We start from the raw sequence: 13484 nt of genomic DNA on the forward strand, positions 1-13484 counted from the left end.
ATAGATATATGTCATGCTATTTAAAATATAACATATATGGCCATATATTACATTTTTGTATGGGTAAAAAGTACAAAATATATTTCAGGCCTAGTGGAGTTGGTAACTAATAATAGTAATAAATGTGTAAAGTTGCACAAAATGGAAATGCTCATTAAATAAGAAAAAACTACCTCAAATGTGTATTTAATGATTGGATTAACTGTTATCTGTGCTGTTGTCCGGTGACTCCAGTGGGAATTTTCACACCAAAATGGCGGCCACGCTACCGAAGCGCCACCTAGTGGCTGTTACCAAAAACGCATCAGAGTTTCACCTCTTGTTCTTCTATACTCTTTGCCTGAATCTAACGAGACCACTTTTATGATTTTTGGACAAACCGTTCAGAGGTATCTCTGTATCTCCGTTCTGTATCTCCGGACCAGTAGGTGGCGCTGCGCCGAAACACAGCATATAGCCTCAGGTCATGCTTGTGATGACATGTACCAAGTTTGGTCTCAATACGATAAATTGTGCGGAGATACAGCCTTACGTCTGTTTTTCGCAAGCGCTACGTAAAATTTGTTTTTGCGTTTTTTGAACACGGTTTGACGAATCAACTTGAATTCCATAACGTTTTGTCCCCACTGCCTGAAGATGATCTGGTGCGATTTTGGTGAAAATCGGACAAAGCGTCTAGGACGAGTTCGAAAAAGTAGGTTTTTTGAACAATTCAAAATGGCGGCCATATTTTTATGACGGAAAATGACGTCATAGGGTGCAATCGAATCGTATGAGCTCCGGAATCAGAGGAAAAAATAATTTTGTCGATAGGCCTTAAGGTTCAAAAGTTATTAGCATAATAAAAGTGAAATTTTGGACGGGTGGTGGCTCTAGTGGCAATGAGTTAGAGACACCAAAATTGGTGTATTTAATGTTGGGACTGTCATCTATCAGAATGTCAAACCAAAACAACTTTCCCGCAAACGGTTCTATGGGCTGCCAGACGCCCAGTCGGAAGAAGAAGAAGAAGATGAAGAAAAAGAAGAAGAAGAAGAAGAGATACAATAGGTGCCTCCGCACCTTCGCTTGGCCCCTAATTATTTTGTTGACGCCTCGGGAAACCCCTCTTAAAACTGCTTGACGAATCTAACTTTCTCAATTGTCAGGCTAATTACTCTGTAAACGTGTAAAAGACCGTCGATGAAACGCCCCCTTTCCTTTGATGGCACCAGTGTCATCAATAATAACAATAAAAAAGATTGTAAAAGCTTCTTGAACTGTTTGAAAGATAATTTATATTGATTTACTACAATTTTACCGCAGTCACTATGGTATTTAGGCGGAAACTAAGGTTACCATGGTAAAAAAAAAATGCAAGGGATTTCCTGTTGTTGTGAGGATCTGCCTTTATATTGAATCTAGACGGGACTCGAGCTCGTGCCACGTTACGCTACGGTGCGTTAGCCTCAGATGTGTTCCCTGTCATTTCTCGGGAAAGTGCTGTCCTTCCATGGATTGACTCAAGTATTTGAGCTGAAGTAGAATAATCGCTAGGATCATAGTTGTCGGCATCTGTAGTAGATCTGCAGCGTCCGAATCTCAGGAAGAGCCAGAGTGTTGTTTTAGTCTGATACAGCGTAACTGCATTAGGCAGAGTGGAGCCTCTTTTTCTCCTTCGCAAATAAAATAATGGGAGAGAAATGAGAAGGAAAACAAAAGCGCAGCGAATTCTTGATTACGAAAATGAAGAGGACGAGGAACAAAAACCGGACTGCTTCAGTGTAAGATGATCGACGAAAACGTGTTTAAAGTACCATTGTTTGTTTGTAACTGTTAATGGCATATGTTTGATCCCAAAAGAATAATTAGTATTATGTCAACCCGACTGTCCAACAGAACGTTTCACAGAAACGAAGAAAAATGTATCCCTCCAAAGAAAAAGCAGAAGAAAATAACTCATCCGACGCCGGGCTTCAGAAGTTAGACATGAAGGTTTGGGCTTTTTCGTCATTATTAATGTTTAATCGCTGTTTTTGATGCATTTCGACGGCGGAGGCGGACAGCGAAACATTTCGCTTAGGATTCTCTCAGTTGTTCCACGTCGGCTGTTATAAGCATTTTACGCGATCTTACCCACAATTGACTGTTGTTGGTTTACTGCTGCACTTTTCGCACCGTAAAGCGATAGATTGAACGCTTTCCTCCGATCCTGCAGCAGTGGTGTGAGGCAGGGCAGGCGGCCATGCCTGTCCGCTAATGAAGAACAATGGGGTAAAGCATGGTACAATACACCATTTGATAGAAAGCTCATCAGGCGCTATGCACAACTAAAGCCCCGTACTCCCTTTCATTTTCCCAAGTAAAAACTCGCCAGCTAGTTAAAAGTTTTGAAATGTGAAACTTTAAAGAGTTTGAAACCATCTTCTTTTAAAATTATTTTGTAGGAACCCTTATAAAAATGTACCATGGTAACGTTACCTGGAAAAAGTGGAAATACCATGGAATATACCAGCGTTGTGACTGTTGGGAAGCCACAATATGATTTCTCATTTAAATATTTAGAAGCTTTAATTTCTGTATGTTTTTTTATACAATAGAATAGTGGCTAACTTTGCCGACAATGTCTTAAATCGGCCCAAGTTGTTTTGCTGGTATTTTAGTCTCCCATGCTGGACTGCTTGTTGGTTTCAGTGGGGTTTTGGGTGTTTTTCAGCTAGTCAGGTTTGGAGGTCAGCTCAACCAGTTTAGGATTTTTTTTTTTCTTCAAAAGGTAAGTTAGGTCACCACAGTTTTATTTATAACAGACTGACATTTAAGTGGAAACTGCTTACCATGGTACATTTTTGTGAGGGTAACAAGATATTAACCTTTTCAGTAGTGTATATGTGTAAGCAATAATAGCTGCTTTTGTTCCGAATATCAGCATGACTGATTTGGCTGCACTTGTAATTATTCCTCAGTAACTGACATTTAAAAATTAGCCAGCTAGTTTGCATATTTCTGCTTGACAATCATCAACATAAAGGTTCTAAATAATACTTGATATTTGTCAAATAATACTGTTCCTTGTCAAATGCAATCAGTTTTGAGGACTGAAATGAACTGTTGTATAATTATCAATGACAACTGACTGGGTAAATAGAAAATATTAGGACTCTTTCTTGTCATGACAGGTTAATGAGCTGGATTGTTCTTCCGCAGACCTCTACACTGACAGTCCTCCTGCTTCTGAGTCTGAGGTAGGATGAGAGTCACTTGTGTTCAGTACTCAAGAAATTTGCTTGTTGACTTGCTTGTTTGATTGCAAGACATTTACTTCTAGACCTAAGCTTGTGTACTTTTATCATGGCAGGAGGCTCATTATTTACAGTCCTATTCGAAGAAGGAGCTTATTGCCATGGTCTTGTGCATGCAGAGGGAAATGGAGGACATGAAGGAACAACTTAGGTGCCTTACAGGTCAATATTGTTTTTTTCTGATAGTTATTTTGATGTATTGAATTGAATGAATCAAATCTTAACATTCAATTTACTCACTACAGCATGTGGAAAACTAGCAAGAAACCTGGAGACGCTGATCGAGAAGACCCAAGTGTGGTCAAACGGGAACAACGGGACCTCTCTCGGGACCCCAGTTTCTCGCGGCACGGCACAATCACCTGCCGAGGCGGATGCTGTGATACCAGATGTGCGGTCTCCTCCAGCTGTTGTGAATGGACAATGGCTGAATCAGGGCCAAGGACCACAGAAACCTCATGAGACCACTCAGAATGCTCTGAAGGATGGACTCTTCACAGAGGTAGGCTATATGAGGTAGTCAGATTGGGTTGTGCAACAAATAAACATTATCCCTAAACAAAAGATATGTATATATATATATATATATATATATATATATATATATATATATATATATATATATATATGAGATGATGTCACACTTTTATAGGAATGCCTACCTGGAGGGCAGAGGTGTAAAGTCCAGGGGTCAGAAAGTAAAAGTCCTGCCATATGTTTATTCCACCCTTGAACTCAGCCAGCTGATTTCACTAATTAGTTCTAGGCTGAAAAACTGTGCTAATTAGCAAATCCAGGTGACTGGAACAAAATACTGAGGAGGACTTTTACTTTCTGAACCTGGACTTAACACCTCTGTTGGAGGGCAAAACAAGGCTTTCCTCGATTGACTTCGTTATTTTTACCAGGTTTGTGTTAAGTACTAATGTAGTAAGACAGCGATATTAAAAGACCAAATTTAATATGCACCTTATTGATGGTGCATACTATGTACAGGCTTACCCAGAATATAAATGCAACAGTTTTTTTTTTTTGGTTAAGCTTTTTTCCCAGAAAACCATTAAGCAGAAAACGCTTTACCATTTTGCATGTTTGTGTTAAAATGCTGGGCTTATCTGCTTGCCTGTATATGGTATCATGCATCATCAATAAGGTGCATACTGAATTTGATTTGATCTTTCTTTTAATATCACTGTTTTAGTACATTAAGCGACTTTAAGTGTTTTTCCCATTAAGCGTTTTAGAATGTCCGCGCTGTTTTTCTGCAGCAGGTGCTGTATATGCATCAAAAGTGCCCAAAATGTGTATTTTATTCACACATTATTGTTTTTCTTCAAAATATTCGTGGCTTGAGAAAGATTTAAAACATTTTTTTTAAATCAATGCATATGGATGCCCTCCAGGTGTCTGTGTTAGTCGTGTGACACACACACACACACACACACATACATATATATATATATATATATATATATATGTGTATTATTTGTTGACATGCACAGCAGCAGTTTTTAAACAGAAAATATAGCTGGGTTTTTTTCCTCTCAGTTTATCACTCCTGACCTTTTGGAGAGGTGTAACACAGGCACCACTGCCCAAAAACTGACCAACGACCTGCTCCGTGGACTCTATGAGAGAGAATGCCTCGCTTCTCACTCCATATCTGGAGTCGTGTTCAACAAAAAGGGCAAACCCAAGCCTGCTCTCCCCACCGAAGAGGTCCAGGCAGTCCTGAGTAAGATGCTTTTCAGTCATTTTGATCGGTGTTAATTTACACTTGCTCAAATGTATTATACCTAATTTCCTGAAACATTTCCCATACAGGAACGGTTCAGTATTTCTTTCCTGTTAAGACCGATGCAGAGATCAAGGGCTACATCCGACAGAAACTGCAAAACGAAGCCAAGAGTTTGAGGAAGAAACCTTCGCTCTCAGGCCAATATGAGTCTAGAGGTTTCAATCTACTGAGCCCCATGTCCCACTTAGATATGATCGACCAGAATTAAAACATACGGTTAGTGGATATCAGTTGTGTGTTTCCATTAAATTAGCCTTACTCTGTGTTACTTGCGATTAAAAGTCCTGGACTCTAGTGAAATTAATGTGCATTGACAATAGTCTTCAAATAAAGTCACAATGATCTTTTGTGGCAGTCGTTCGGCTGCTGAAGGTTGTGCCGTTATTGATGTGAAAATGCAAATCAGCGATTCCAGATAAATCCAAATGTTGCATTCACAAAGGCCTCTGGCTGCTACGAGCACAGTTGACGCTTAGATATCAAGATGTTTAGATATTAATGATGTGTCTCTGTGAACGTCTGTTTTTTTAATACTTTGTATTTAACAGATGTAGGATTTCAGGGTCATAGGGTGTGACCATTATTTACATTGTATTTTTTATTTGATGTTCTTTTGTCTATATGACAATTGCTTTAAGTATGTAGTTTTTTGTTATTAAATTGCAAAAACGCAAATGGGTGTGGTATGCTTATTCGTACAAGTTTTATTTATTTAAAGATGTTTTGCTCAATATGGTTTTTGGTGAGTAATGCGTGACACCATGAAATGGACGTGGGAGAGTTGGTAAGTGTATTGTCGTGTACAATGCCTTCTCAATGAGGGCCATTGAGAACAATACAAGCTGCATGTGGAGAGCTGGTAATATGGAGAGAATCAATGACTGAGCGACACAGGCAGAGTGACAACAGCAGGGGTGCTGGGCCAGTTGTCTTGGCAACCTCAGTCTTCTGGGCCACAGCAGTCTGGGTCTCACCCTGACCATCGCCTCAGAGCATCTGCCCGCTGCAGGGATGAGGGGGCTTTTTGACAAACAAATGAAAGGCAAAAAGCTTTTAAGCCCCCCCAAAAAAGAGATAAGGTCTGTCACCCAGTGACAATTTTAGTCTTAATTTCATCATCAGTATGATGTTTCAGTGGAATATTTGATAAATGCACAGACATTTGTCTTGTTATTCCGCTCTTGTCGACTGGGTGGAAAACAAAGCGTTTTGTAATGGCTGCTCTTTGAAGCTTCTGTGTCAGTAAACAGCGGTCTGTCTGGCCTGATTGATGGCACAGGCAATGATCGGGCCGAGCGCCACCTTCTACTTATCATAGCTTCATCAGAGACAGTGGAGGAGATAGGCGGAGACAGACAAAAGAATGGATTGCATGTGCATTTTGCAAATCATTGAAGGGAGAATGTGCCACAGATAGTATCTTGATTAAATGTCACCATGATCGATAACGCAAAATCTAAAATACCAATGTGTTTTAAAACTTGTGTCTGAAATTGAGCTGTAATGCTTCACTGTTCCTTGCATTAGATGTAGGGGTGTGCAAAGATTATGTCCATTAGATCCTCAATCTTGTGAGCATAATGTGTTTTTGCCATGTGATTAAACCAGCTGCCCCAGGGCAAAACAGAGACAACATGGTAATAAAGCATCAAGGGAGACTCACTTAGTTGAGGTGCAATTCCTTTAACAATCACGCTGTTATATTTCACTGCATCTCTGTTAGAATACTTGCAAATGGAATTCTTTCAAAACATTTTTGATTATGTACACTGCTTTTCAAAAGGTTGCGGTCAGTAAGATTTGTTTTAGATAGAAGTCTATTATGCTTACCAAAGCTGATGTGATTTATTCCAGCGTCCATTACTCAGAACTTCATTGTCACATGATCCTTCTGAAATCATTCTATTATGCTGATCTGGTGCTCCAGATTTTTCATGCTGAAAACAGTTGTGCTGCTTAATATTTTTGAGGAAAATGTTACATTTTCGCCCCAGAATTTATTTAATGAATAGAACATTAAAAATGACAATTTTTATACATTTAATATGAACCATATTCATTTATTTAAAAGAAATCTTACTGATCCCAAACTTTTAAATGGTATGTGTTTAAAATAACACCACAAAGAAGGGTAAAATGCATCAGCTGCCTGTATCTCACCCTAAAAATAGTGATTTTGGCCTATTCCACCTCAGAGGTTCGACCATATAGATTATCTTGACTAAAATCAACAGTTTTGACAATCTGTTGACATGACATTCATTTTAATGTAATACATATTTTTTTTAATTTCATTGATCAAAATTAGATTTTTAGATATGCCCCATATTTTGCATACACCCAAATTATTGCATGAATTTCACCACATTATTTTAACCTTTTAGTATGTTTTCTACCGGTTTTACAAATATTACAACCTTGTAACCCAATTTATGACATTTTTTTTATCTAACACTTTTTTCTTTAAGGGAAATATGTTTTTTCCAAACTTAAGTAACCCTTGCTTAAGTGACCGGTACATTTGCATTCCTGACCTGTTTTTTTTTTTTTAATCGTTCATTAATTTAATATTTCAGTTATTTTTTAAAATGTTTATTACTGTATTGTACATTTACAAACAATTTTGTTTTAAAACGAACACATTTTAGAGATTTGATGCCCTTCTGTACCCTATTCACGGAAGGTGCCGTGTGCTTGTTCTTTGCAAAAAATTAGGGTTAGCAATTGTATATTTAAATGTTGGCTTCTTAAGACAGTTCATTTACTGAAATCAGCACTTTAAACAAATGAGGCCAGCTGTGCAAGCGAAAGTTATTTACAGCCGCCTTTTAATATTCAAGGTGCTGTGATTTCAACAATCTTATTCCACCATAAAAAGTTATCGCAAACAAAACGATTATTACAATTACGCCACCTTATTTAAATGAGACATTTTATTCATAAAATGATACATCTGTGCAGCATGTAAATACTCTTCTTGGTCACACATGAACTCCCATGAGGTTGACAGGCCGGTTGTTGTATCTTTTTGAGATGTCAGCTTCAATCTGTGTATGAGAGAGACAGACAAAGAGGAAGCTTTCTTTGTATTCTCAGACAGTCCAGGAATTCATCTTCAGTAAATGTCAAGTCCACCATAAAGTTTCTGTGGTCTTTTAACCTAATTTCTCTTTACATTCAACACACTTGTCAAGCATCGGCTCACTTTTACATAGTAGGGAGGAGTGTGAACATGTGAGGTGCTATTTTCACTTTTGCAGAGATAAAGTAAAAGAGGAAGTAGCAGGATCATAGTGTAATACAACAAATGTATTATGATAAACCTTAACATACAAATCCTCAAACACATCATTATAACAAGTTACTGTACCAGTTTCTGGAGCTCCTTTGTGCGCGCAGCCAGCAGATCAATGCGCGGCTCCAGCTTGGCCTGTTCTTCCAAAGCCTCCTGTCGCTTTTCAGCCAGCGTGCCACGCTTCAACACCAAAATATCAGCCTGCTTGAGTTTCTGCCGCAGCAACTCCGAAACACGCTCCACGTAGCTGACACGAACACACACAACGCAAGATTTCAGCTTCATCATGTTCTTGAACAACATTTCGTTTTATTTAAAAGGTGACTGGTAATATTTGCTGAGAGATGAAAGATAAGAAGTGCATTTCTGCATGAGAAAGGTTTGAAAGGGTTTAATTACCGTGGTGACGCTTGGATCATGAAGAGATGCTGCATTCGTACTGAAGTGAGCCCATTCTGCAGGTCACGCACCTCTGCCAGCATGGCCTGCACACGCTCGGGAGTCTGGACCTGGATTACAGAGGGAGCGAGCTGGAACTGACTCATGGCCACTAAGTCACCTCCTTCGTGCATCTCACTGAGCCGCTGACACAGGAACATTTCCAACTAACCCATAGGAAGAAAAAAAGTTTGGTAAAAATAAAAAATTCTGTCTAATTCTTGTAAGAATGAGCAGCTGTACCTCCATCAGCTCATTTATGAACTGGCCACGTGTCTGTGAGTTTTCCAGAAGAGAAAGAGCATCTTCACCTCTGGCAACACCGTCAGGACCTGCAAAAGTAGAAGTAGTATTTGAGTTTATTGCCATTTTAGCATCACCGGCTGTTACATGGCAGATACATATTTCATTTAAACTTAATATCATAAGTACAAAATTATAAAACAAACTTAGACAAAACAATTAGAAATAAGTGACCTGCAAAAGTAAAAAGTACTGAGACCTACAACCAGGCCCATGTCAAATCTGCAGACCTTGGAGTGTATTCTGCACAATTGTTTTTTAAAGAATGGATGAAAATGTTTTAATGTGCCTGCTTATAACCAATTGCAGATCTTACATTAAAATAATTAGCTCTTTGTGATTTTTTTCTTTTTTATAAAGCACTGAAACTCATGTTTTCTAATTTAAACATCCACTACCATTAAAACATTTTGGGATGAAAAATAAGTTAAATAAAAATGTTTTTGAAAAAAGTCTCATGTTTGCCAAGGAAATATTTTTGCAATATTATTGCAATTTAAAACAACTTTTCTATTTCAACATATTTTAAAATGTCATTCATTCCTGAGATGGCAAATCTCAATTTTTAGAATTACTCCAGTCTTCAGTGTCACATTATCCTTCAGAAATCATTTTAACATATATTCTGATTTGGTTCTCAAGAAACATTATTATGTTATAAACAGTTGAACAGCAAAATATTTTTTGTTGAATTCTTATTATTTTATTTTATTTTTTACAATACTTAGATTAATACAAAGTTCAAAGGAACAACATTTATTTTAAATAGAAATAGTAATACTATAAATGTCTTTACAGCCACATCTTTGCTAAATAAAATTATTAAAATATTTTTTTTAGAAAACCTACTGACCCCAAAATGTATAACATAAATTCCCAATGTTCATGTACACACATCAATAGTTAATTTCATTCAATCCCAACACACTTACAGTCTGTGCCCACATCCACAACTTCGATTTCCACAGGAGCAGATTCAGCTTCTCCCCAGTCTATGCCACCCGCAACGGTTTCCTAACGTTGATTGGTAGAATGTGTTAATTCCATATCATGAGGGGTTTGAAAATTGTATAACCTTAATATTTGTACTAAGTACTTACCTCGGTGCCAGACTCAAGACTAATACCCCAGTCCACACCATCCTCAACAGCGATCCCAAAATTAACCTCTTCAGTACCAGCACCGCCACCTAGGTCACCCCAGTCAATCTGCACAAAGCAAGAAATACTAGGTTCAATGTTTCGATCCCATGTTTGCTTTAATTTACAGATGTCCTACAAACACTTAAAAGTCACCAAGAAATCTAAATGGGCAATTCTATTTTTTTATGGAATATTGCCGTATTTATGATTTAGCCGTGCATATCATTTTTGGAAAAATTCATGTGCCCTCGTAATCTTTCATTAAAATAACTTCCCCCTCCCTCTTGCAACAACATCTCTTCTATTCTCTGAGGGCAAAACAACCTGTCACTCACATGAGATCACAGCAATAGCAAACCACAACCATACAATGATCCAACCATTTCCCAGTGGACAAAATCAAGTCCTGCCCTACATTTTTTCCTGTTTGAGAAGCGGATATAGTATGTCACAACAGGGAAGAAAATACTATCACGACTTTTGTTCCAACTTACCGTCTCCTCTGTGACAACATCAGGTGGGGCTTCCTCCATTACTGGTCTCTCTACAACCGTGGGCACATTTCCTGTCTTCCACTCATATAAAGTCGTGTTCCCCTTGTTCTGGACGAACCTCAGCATGGGCAACACAACCTCAGACCTGAAAAAGAAAGTCGAATACTACAAGCTCACTCTTACATCCCTATTAATACAACATTATAAGGTTTATGTTAGAGACCAATCAAAAGCATGAATGCAGAAATATAAAGTTAACCAGCTTTAAAAACAATAACTATAAAGATAAGTATATTAGTGTTTACAACAACGCATGATAACGTTGTTGATTCTGTGATTCGTCTGCCTCTTTAAATGCTAGAGATATTTAAAGCAGGATGGATTCTGATTGGCTGTCAATGTTTTTATCGTTCATCAGCTGGAAAAAAATAATAATTCTGAAAGTGATTCCAACGATATCCTTTTCTGTGCACTTATTGTTATAGTTGTGGTGTGGACTCTGCTATTCTTTTATACAGCATTTAGAATTTTTTTTTGAACTATATCGTTATTGCCCTCGTTATGAACAGGCCTTTACTTATGCAATATTAGAAATGACAGGAAGTTACACTCACCAGTCATTGGCAAAGTTTGTGAAGACTGAGTAAAACTCTATAGCTTCCTTCAAACAGGCTGCTTTTTTGCCAATTTCTTCTAAAACCACAGGCAGATCTTTAACCAGTGCTTGTATCTCCCTTGCCACATTTTCCCCCTGTGAAATATGTCATATGATAGTATGTGTAAATACTTTTGAACTGTTAGAATAACTGAAAATAAAATGAATTGTTGACTCACCCTTATCCCATACTGTTTACAGGCAGCGTAATATCGTTCCCTCATGTCGGCGGCACCACTCTGACACTCCAGTTCTCGTCGGCTCAGTTCCTGCTGCAGCTGCTGAGCTTTAGACACCTGCTTCCTTAGAGCAGGACTTTCATAGCTTACACTACGAATCAATATACTGGCCACTTCAGCTGGGGTTCAAAAAAACACACACACACACACACACACACACACACACACAATAATGTCAATGTTTATGTAACTTAATTTAAAAACAAAAAGGTACATTTTGTCTCAAATAATTGTGATGATTTCTTACCTAAATAGACATGGTCTTTTTCATACATGGACACTATCTCTTGCCAGTCCTGTTTATGTTTAAATAAATAAATAAAAACAAATACATATATACAATTGTTAACTGGAAATGAATAAAAACTAAAATGAACCTAAATAGCGATATTTAAAACAGGAAAAACTAATAAAATTACAAAAGCACATAACAAAATTACTAAAAATTAAACTCAAATTAGAAAACTAAAAAGCTAATTCAAAATATTAATAAAACTATTATAAAACTAAAATAACACTGTTCAGCATATATTATTATAATTATTTTATTATTATATACAATATAAAGAGTGATAAACTACATATTAAAAGAAAACTAAACAGAAGAGAGAAGCATCATCACCTTCATCCTTTGTGATGAATATCTGCCGAAAATATTTTTGGTGGATGCTTCTGTTCCTTTCAATTTTTCAATTATTTGTAAGCAATGGAAATAGTGAATATCTGCAAAAGCAACAATAAATGAGCATGGACATACCTAAAAAGAAATAAAATACAGATAACAGTCTTACAAACAAGAAATATGATTGTATTATTATCATTATTATTATTAAGTTTTACATGAGCCGGAGAGCAGTTGTTTGATCTCCTCGTTTTCTGGCATATCCTGAATGGCTGCATTTATTTTCTCTCTAATGGCCATAACTGCACTTTGCCATTTCAGCGTGCAGTGCCTCCGATCCACCAACCAGTCTGAATGATGGACACAAAGGCAACATATTAAATACATCTTTGTGCAAGATCTAAACTACTGTCCATCTATACAAGCAATATCACTACAAACAATATGCATAAGATGTGTAAATATGCATGCATGAAAGTAATCCCTTACCCAAGAGTTTAGTGGTTTGGATGTCAATAGGGAGATTCTGAATGTTCTGCTAAAATGGATTTTAATAACAAAGGTATATTATACTCATTGTAATATCAATCACATCAACTTTTAGCACATTATAATATAGTTATAATCTTACTGGAAAAACTAATAAAAATACAGGTGTAAGTAAATAATGCAGTCTTTATATTAACAAAGGAACAGAACTATGCAATGATGCACAATAATATTCTTTAGGATGATTTTGACAGCTTTCCATTGTCAACAAGCAATGTTGACTTTTCTTTACACAAGGAGCACAAGACCAAGACAAAACAGCGAGATGAAATTTTAACCAGAGAATGTTTTCTCTTTTTTACCTCCATTGCAACCGTTATTGTCGTTATTTTGCTAAAAGAATAACTAAAACGACTCCATGCTTGTACATCAAACCGATGAGATGCAGCTCAAGTTTACATTTCCTCTGACACGTACATACACAACCGACCAATCAGAGCACGCGACATTACTATGTCAAAAGCACCGCCTGCTGACAGACCAATGAACTACACTCATAAACAGCCGTTAATCACTTCCTTGTAACGCCAAAATAATAGTCAATAGCTCTTTGCAAAGTTACTATAATTATTATAATTATTTTATTTATTATTATTATTATATACAATATAAAGAGTGATAACCTACACTTAACCAGAGGTATAAAAAAACGCTGATGATGTAGTGTTTAA

General features: G+C 37.2%; 2 protein-coding genes and 1 long non-coding RNA gene across 5 annotated transcripts; 1 reads left to right on the top strand and 2 right to left on the bottom strand.

Annotated features, from left to right (window-relative positions):
- The first annotated feature begins 1168 nt into the window (after positions 1-1168).
- Positions 1169-5751, top strand: LOC143709916 (uncharacterized). Of its 2 annotated transcripts, XM_077200710.1 has the most exons (7): positions 1169-1763; positions 1879-1974; positions 3156-3221; positions 3335-3440; positions 3524-3780; positions 4827-5013; positions 5103-5751. In XM_077200710.1, the coding sequence occupies exons 1-7, from the start codon at positions 1683-1685 to the stop codon at positions 5282-5284; spliced, it is 975 nt and encodes a 324-aa protein (XP_077056825.1). In that variant the 5' UTR covers positions 1169-1682; the 3' UTR covers positions 5285-5751. The 2 variants fall into 2 exon arrangements, with proteins under 2 accessions (XP_077056825.1, XP_077056826.1); XM_077200711.1 differs by lacking the exon at positions 1879-1974 and having other exon boundaries at positions 1239-1763.
- Positions 5752-5802: 51 nt separating this feature from the next.
- On the bottom strand, positions 5803-7013 carry LOC143709917 (uncharacterized). The gene is made up of 3 exons (XR_013194422.1): positions 6907-7013; positions 6237-6394; positions 5803-6096 (listed from the first exon to the last, which is right to left on the bottom strand). It is a non-coding gene; the product is annotated as an uncharacterized LOC143709917 (long non-coding RNA).
- A 978-nt stretch (positions 7014-7991) lies between these two features.
- On the bottom strand, positions 7992-13271 carry cdk5rap3 (CDK5 regulatory subunit associated protein 3). Of its 2 annotated transcripts, none has more exons than XM_077200712.1 (14): positions 13116-13271; positions 12754-12802; positions 12483-12614; positions 12265-12365; positions 11890-11938; positions 11583-11761; positions 11363-11499; positions 10749-10893; positions 10213-10320; positions 10045-10126; positions 9053-9141; positions 8771-8976; positions 8447-8618; positions 7992-8123 (listed from the first exon to the last, which is right to left on the bottom strand). In XM_077200712.1, the coding sequence occupies exons 1-14, from the start codon at positions 13119-13121 to the stop codon at positions 8058-8060; spliced, it is 1521 nt and encodes a 506-aa protein (XP_077056827.1). In that variant the 5' UTR covers positions 13122-13271; the 3' UTR covers positions 7992-8057. The 2 variants fall into 2 exon arrangements, with proteins under 2 accessions (XP_077056827.1, XP_077056828.1); XM_077200713.1 differs by having other exon boundaries at positions 12754-12799; positions 13116-13240.
- Positions 13272-13484: the final 213 nt, after the last annotated feature.

The sequence above is a fragment of the Siphateles boraxobius genome, unplaced genomic scaffold (assembly GCF_051911475.1).
Source record: "Siphateles boraxobius isolate OS27281-9 unplaced genomic scaffold, OSU_SipBor_1 46, whole genome shotgun sequence".
In the NCBI taxonomy this organism is placed as follows: domain Eukaryota; kingdom Metazoa; phylum Chordata; class Actinopteri; order Cypriniformes; family Leuciscidae; genus Siphateles; species Siphateles boraxobius.

What these genes read in the sequence shown, in the direction of transcription:
- LOC143709916 (XM_077200710.1), top strand. Translation starts at nt 1,683, where the DNA reads ATGAGAAGGAAAACAAAAGCGCAGCGAATTCTTGATTACGAAAATGAA. An exon ending in AAAAACCGGACTGCTTCAGT is followed by an intron (nt 1,764 to 1,878) that starts GTAAGATGATCG and finishes ACTGTCCAACAG; the next exon opens with AACGTTTCACAGAAACGAAG. An exon ending in CTCCTGCTTCTGAGTCTGAG is followed by an intron (nt 3,222 to 3,334) that starts GTAGGATGAGAG and finishes TTATCATGGCAG; the next exon opens with GAGGCTCATTATTTACAGTC.
- cdk5rap3 (XM_077200712.1), bottom strand. An exon ending in ATTCATCACAAAGGATGAAG is followed by an intron (nt 11,939 to 12,264) that starts GTGATGATGCTT and finishes AAACATAAACAG; the next exon opens with GACTGGCAAGAGATAGTGTC. An exon ending in CAAAGGAGCTCCAGAAACTG is followed by an intron (nt 8,124 to 8,446) that starts GTACAGTAACTT and finishes TCTCATACACAG; the next exon opens with ATTGAAGCTGACATCTCAAA.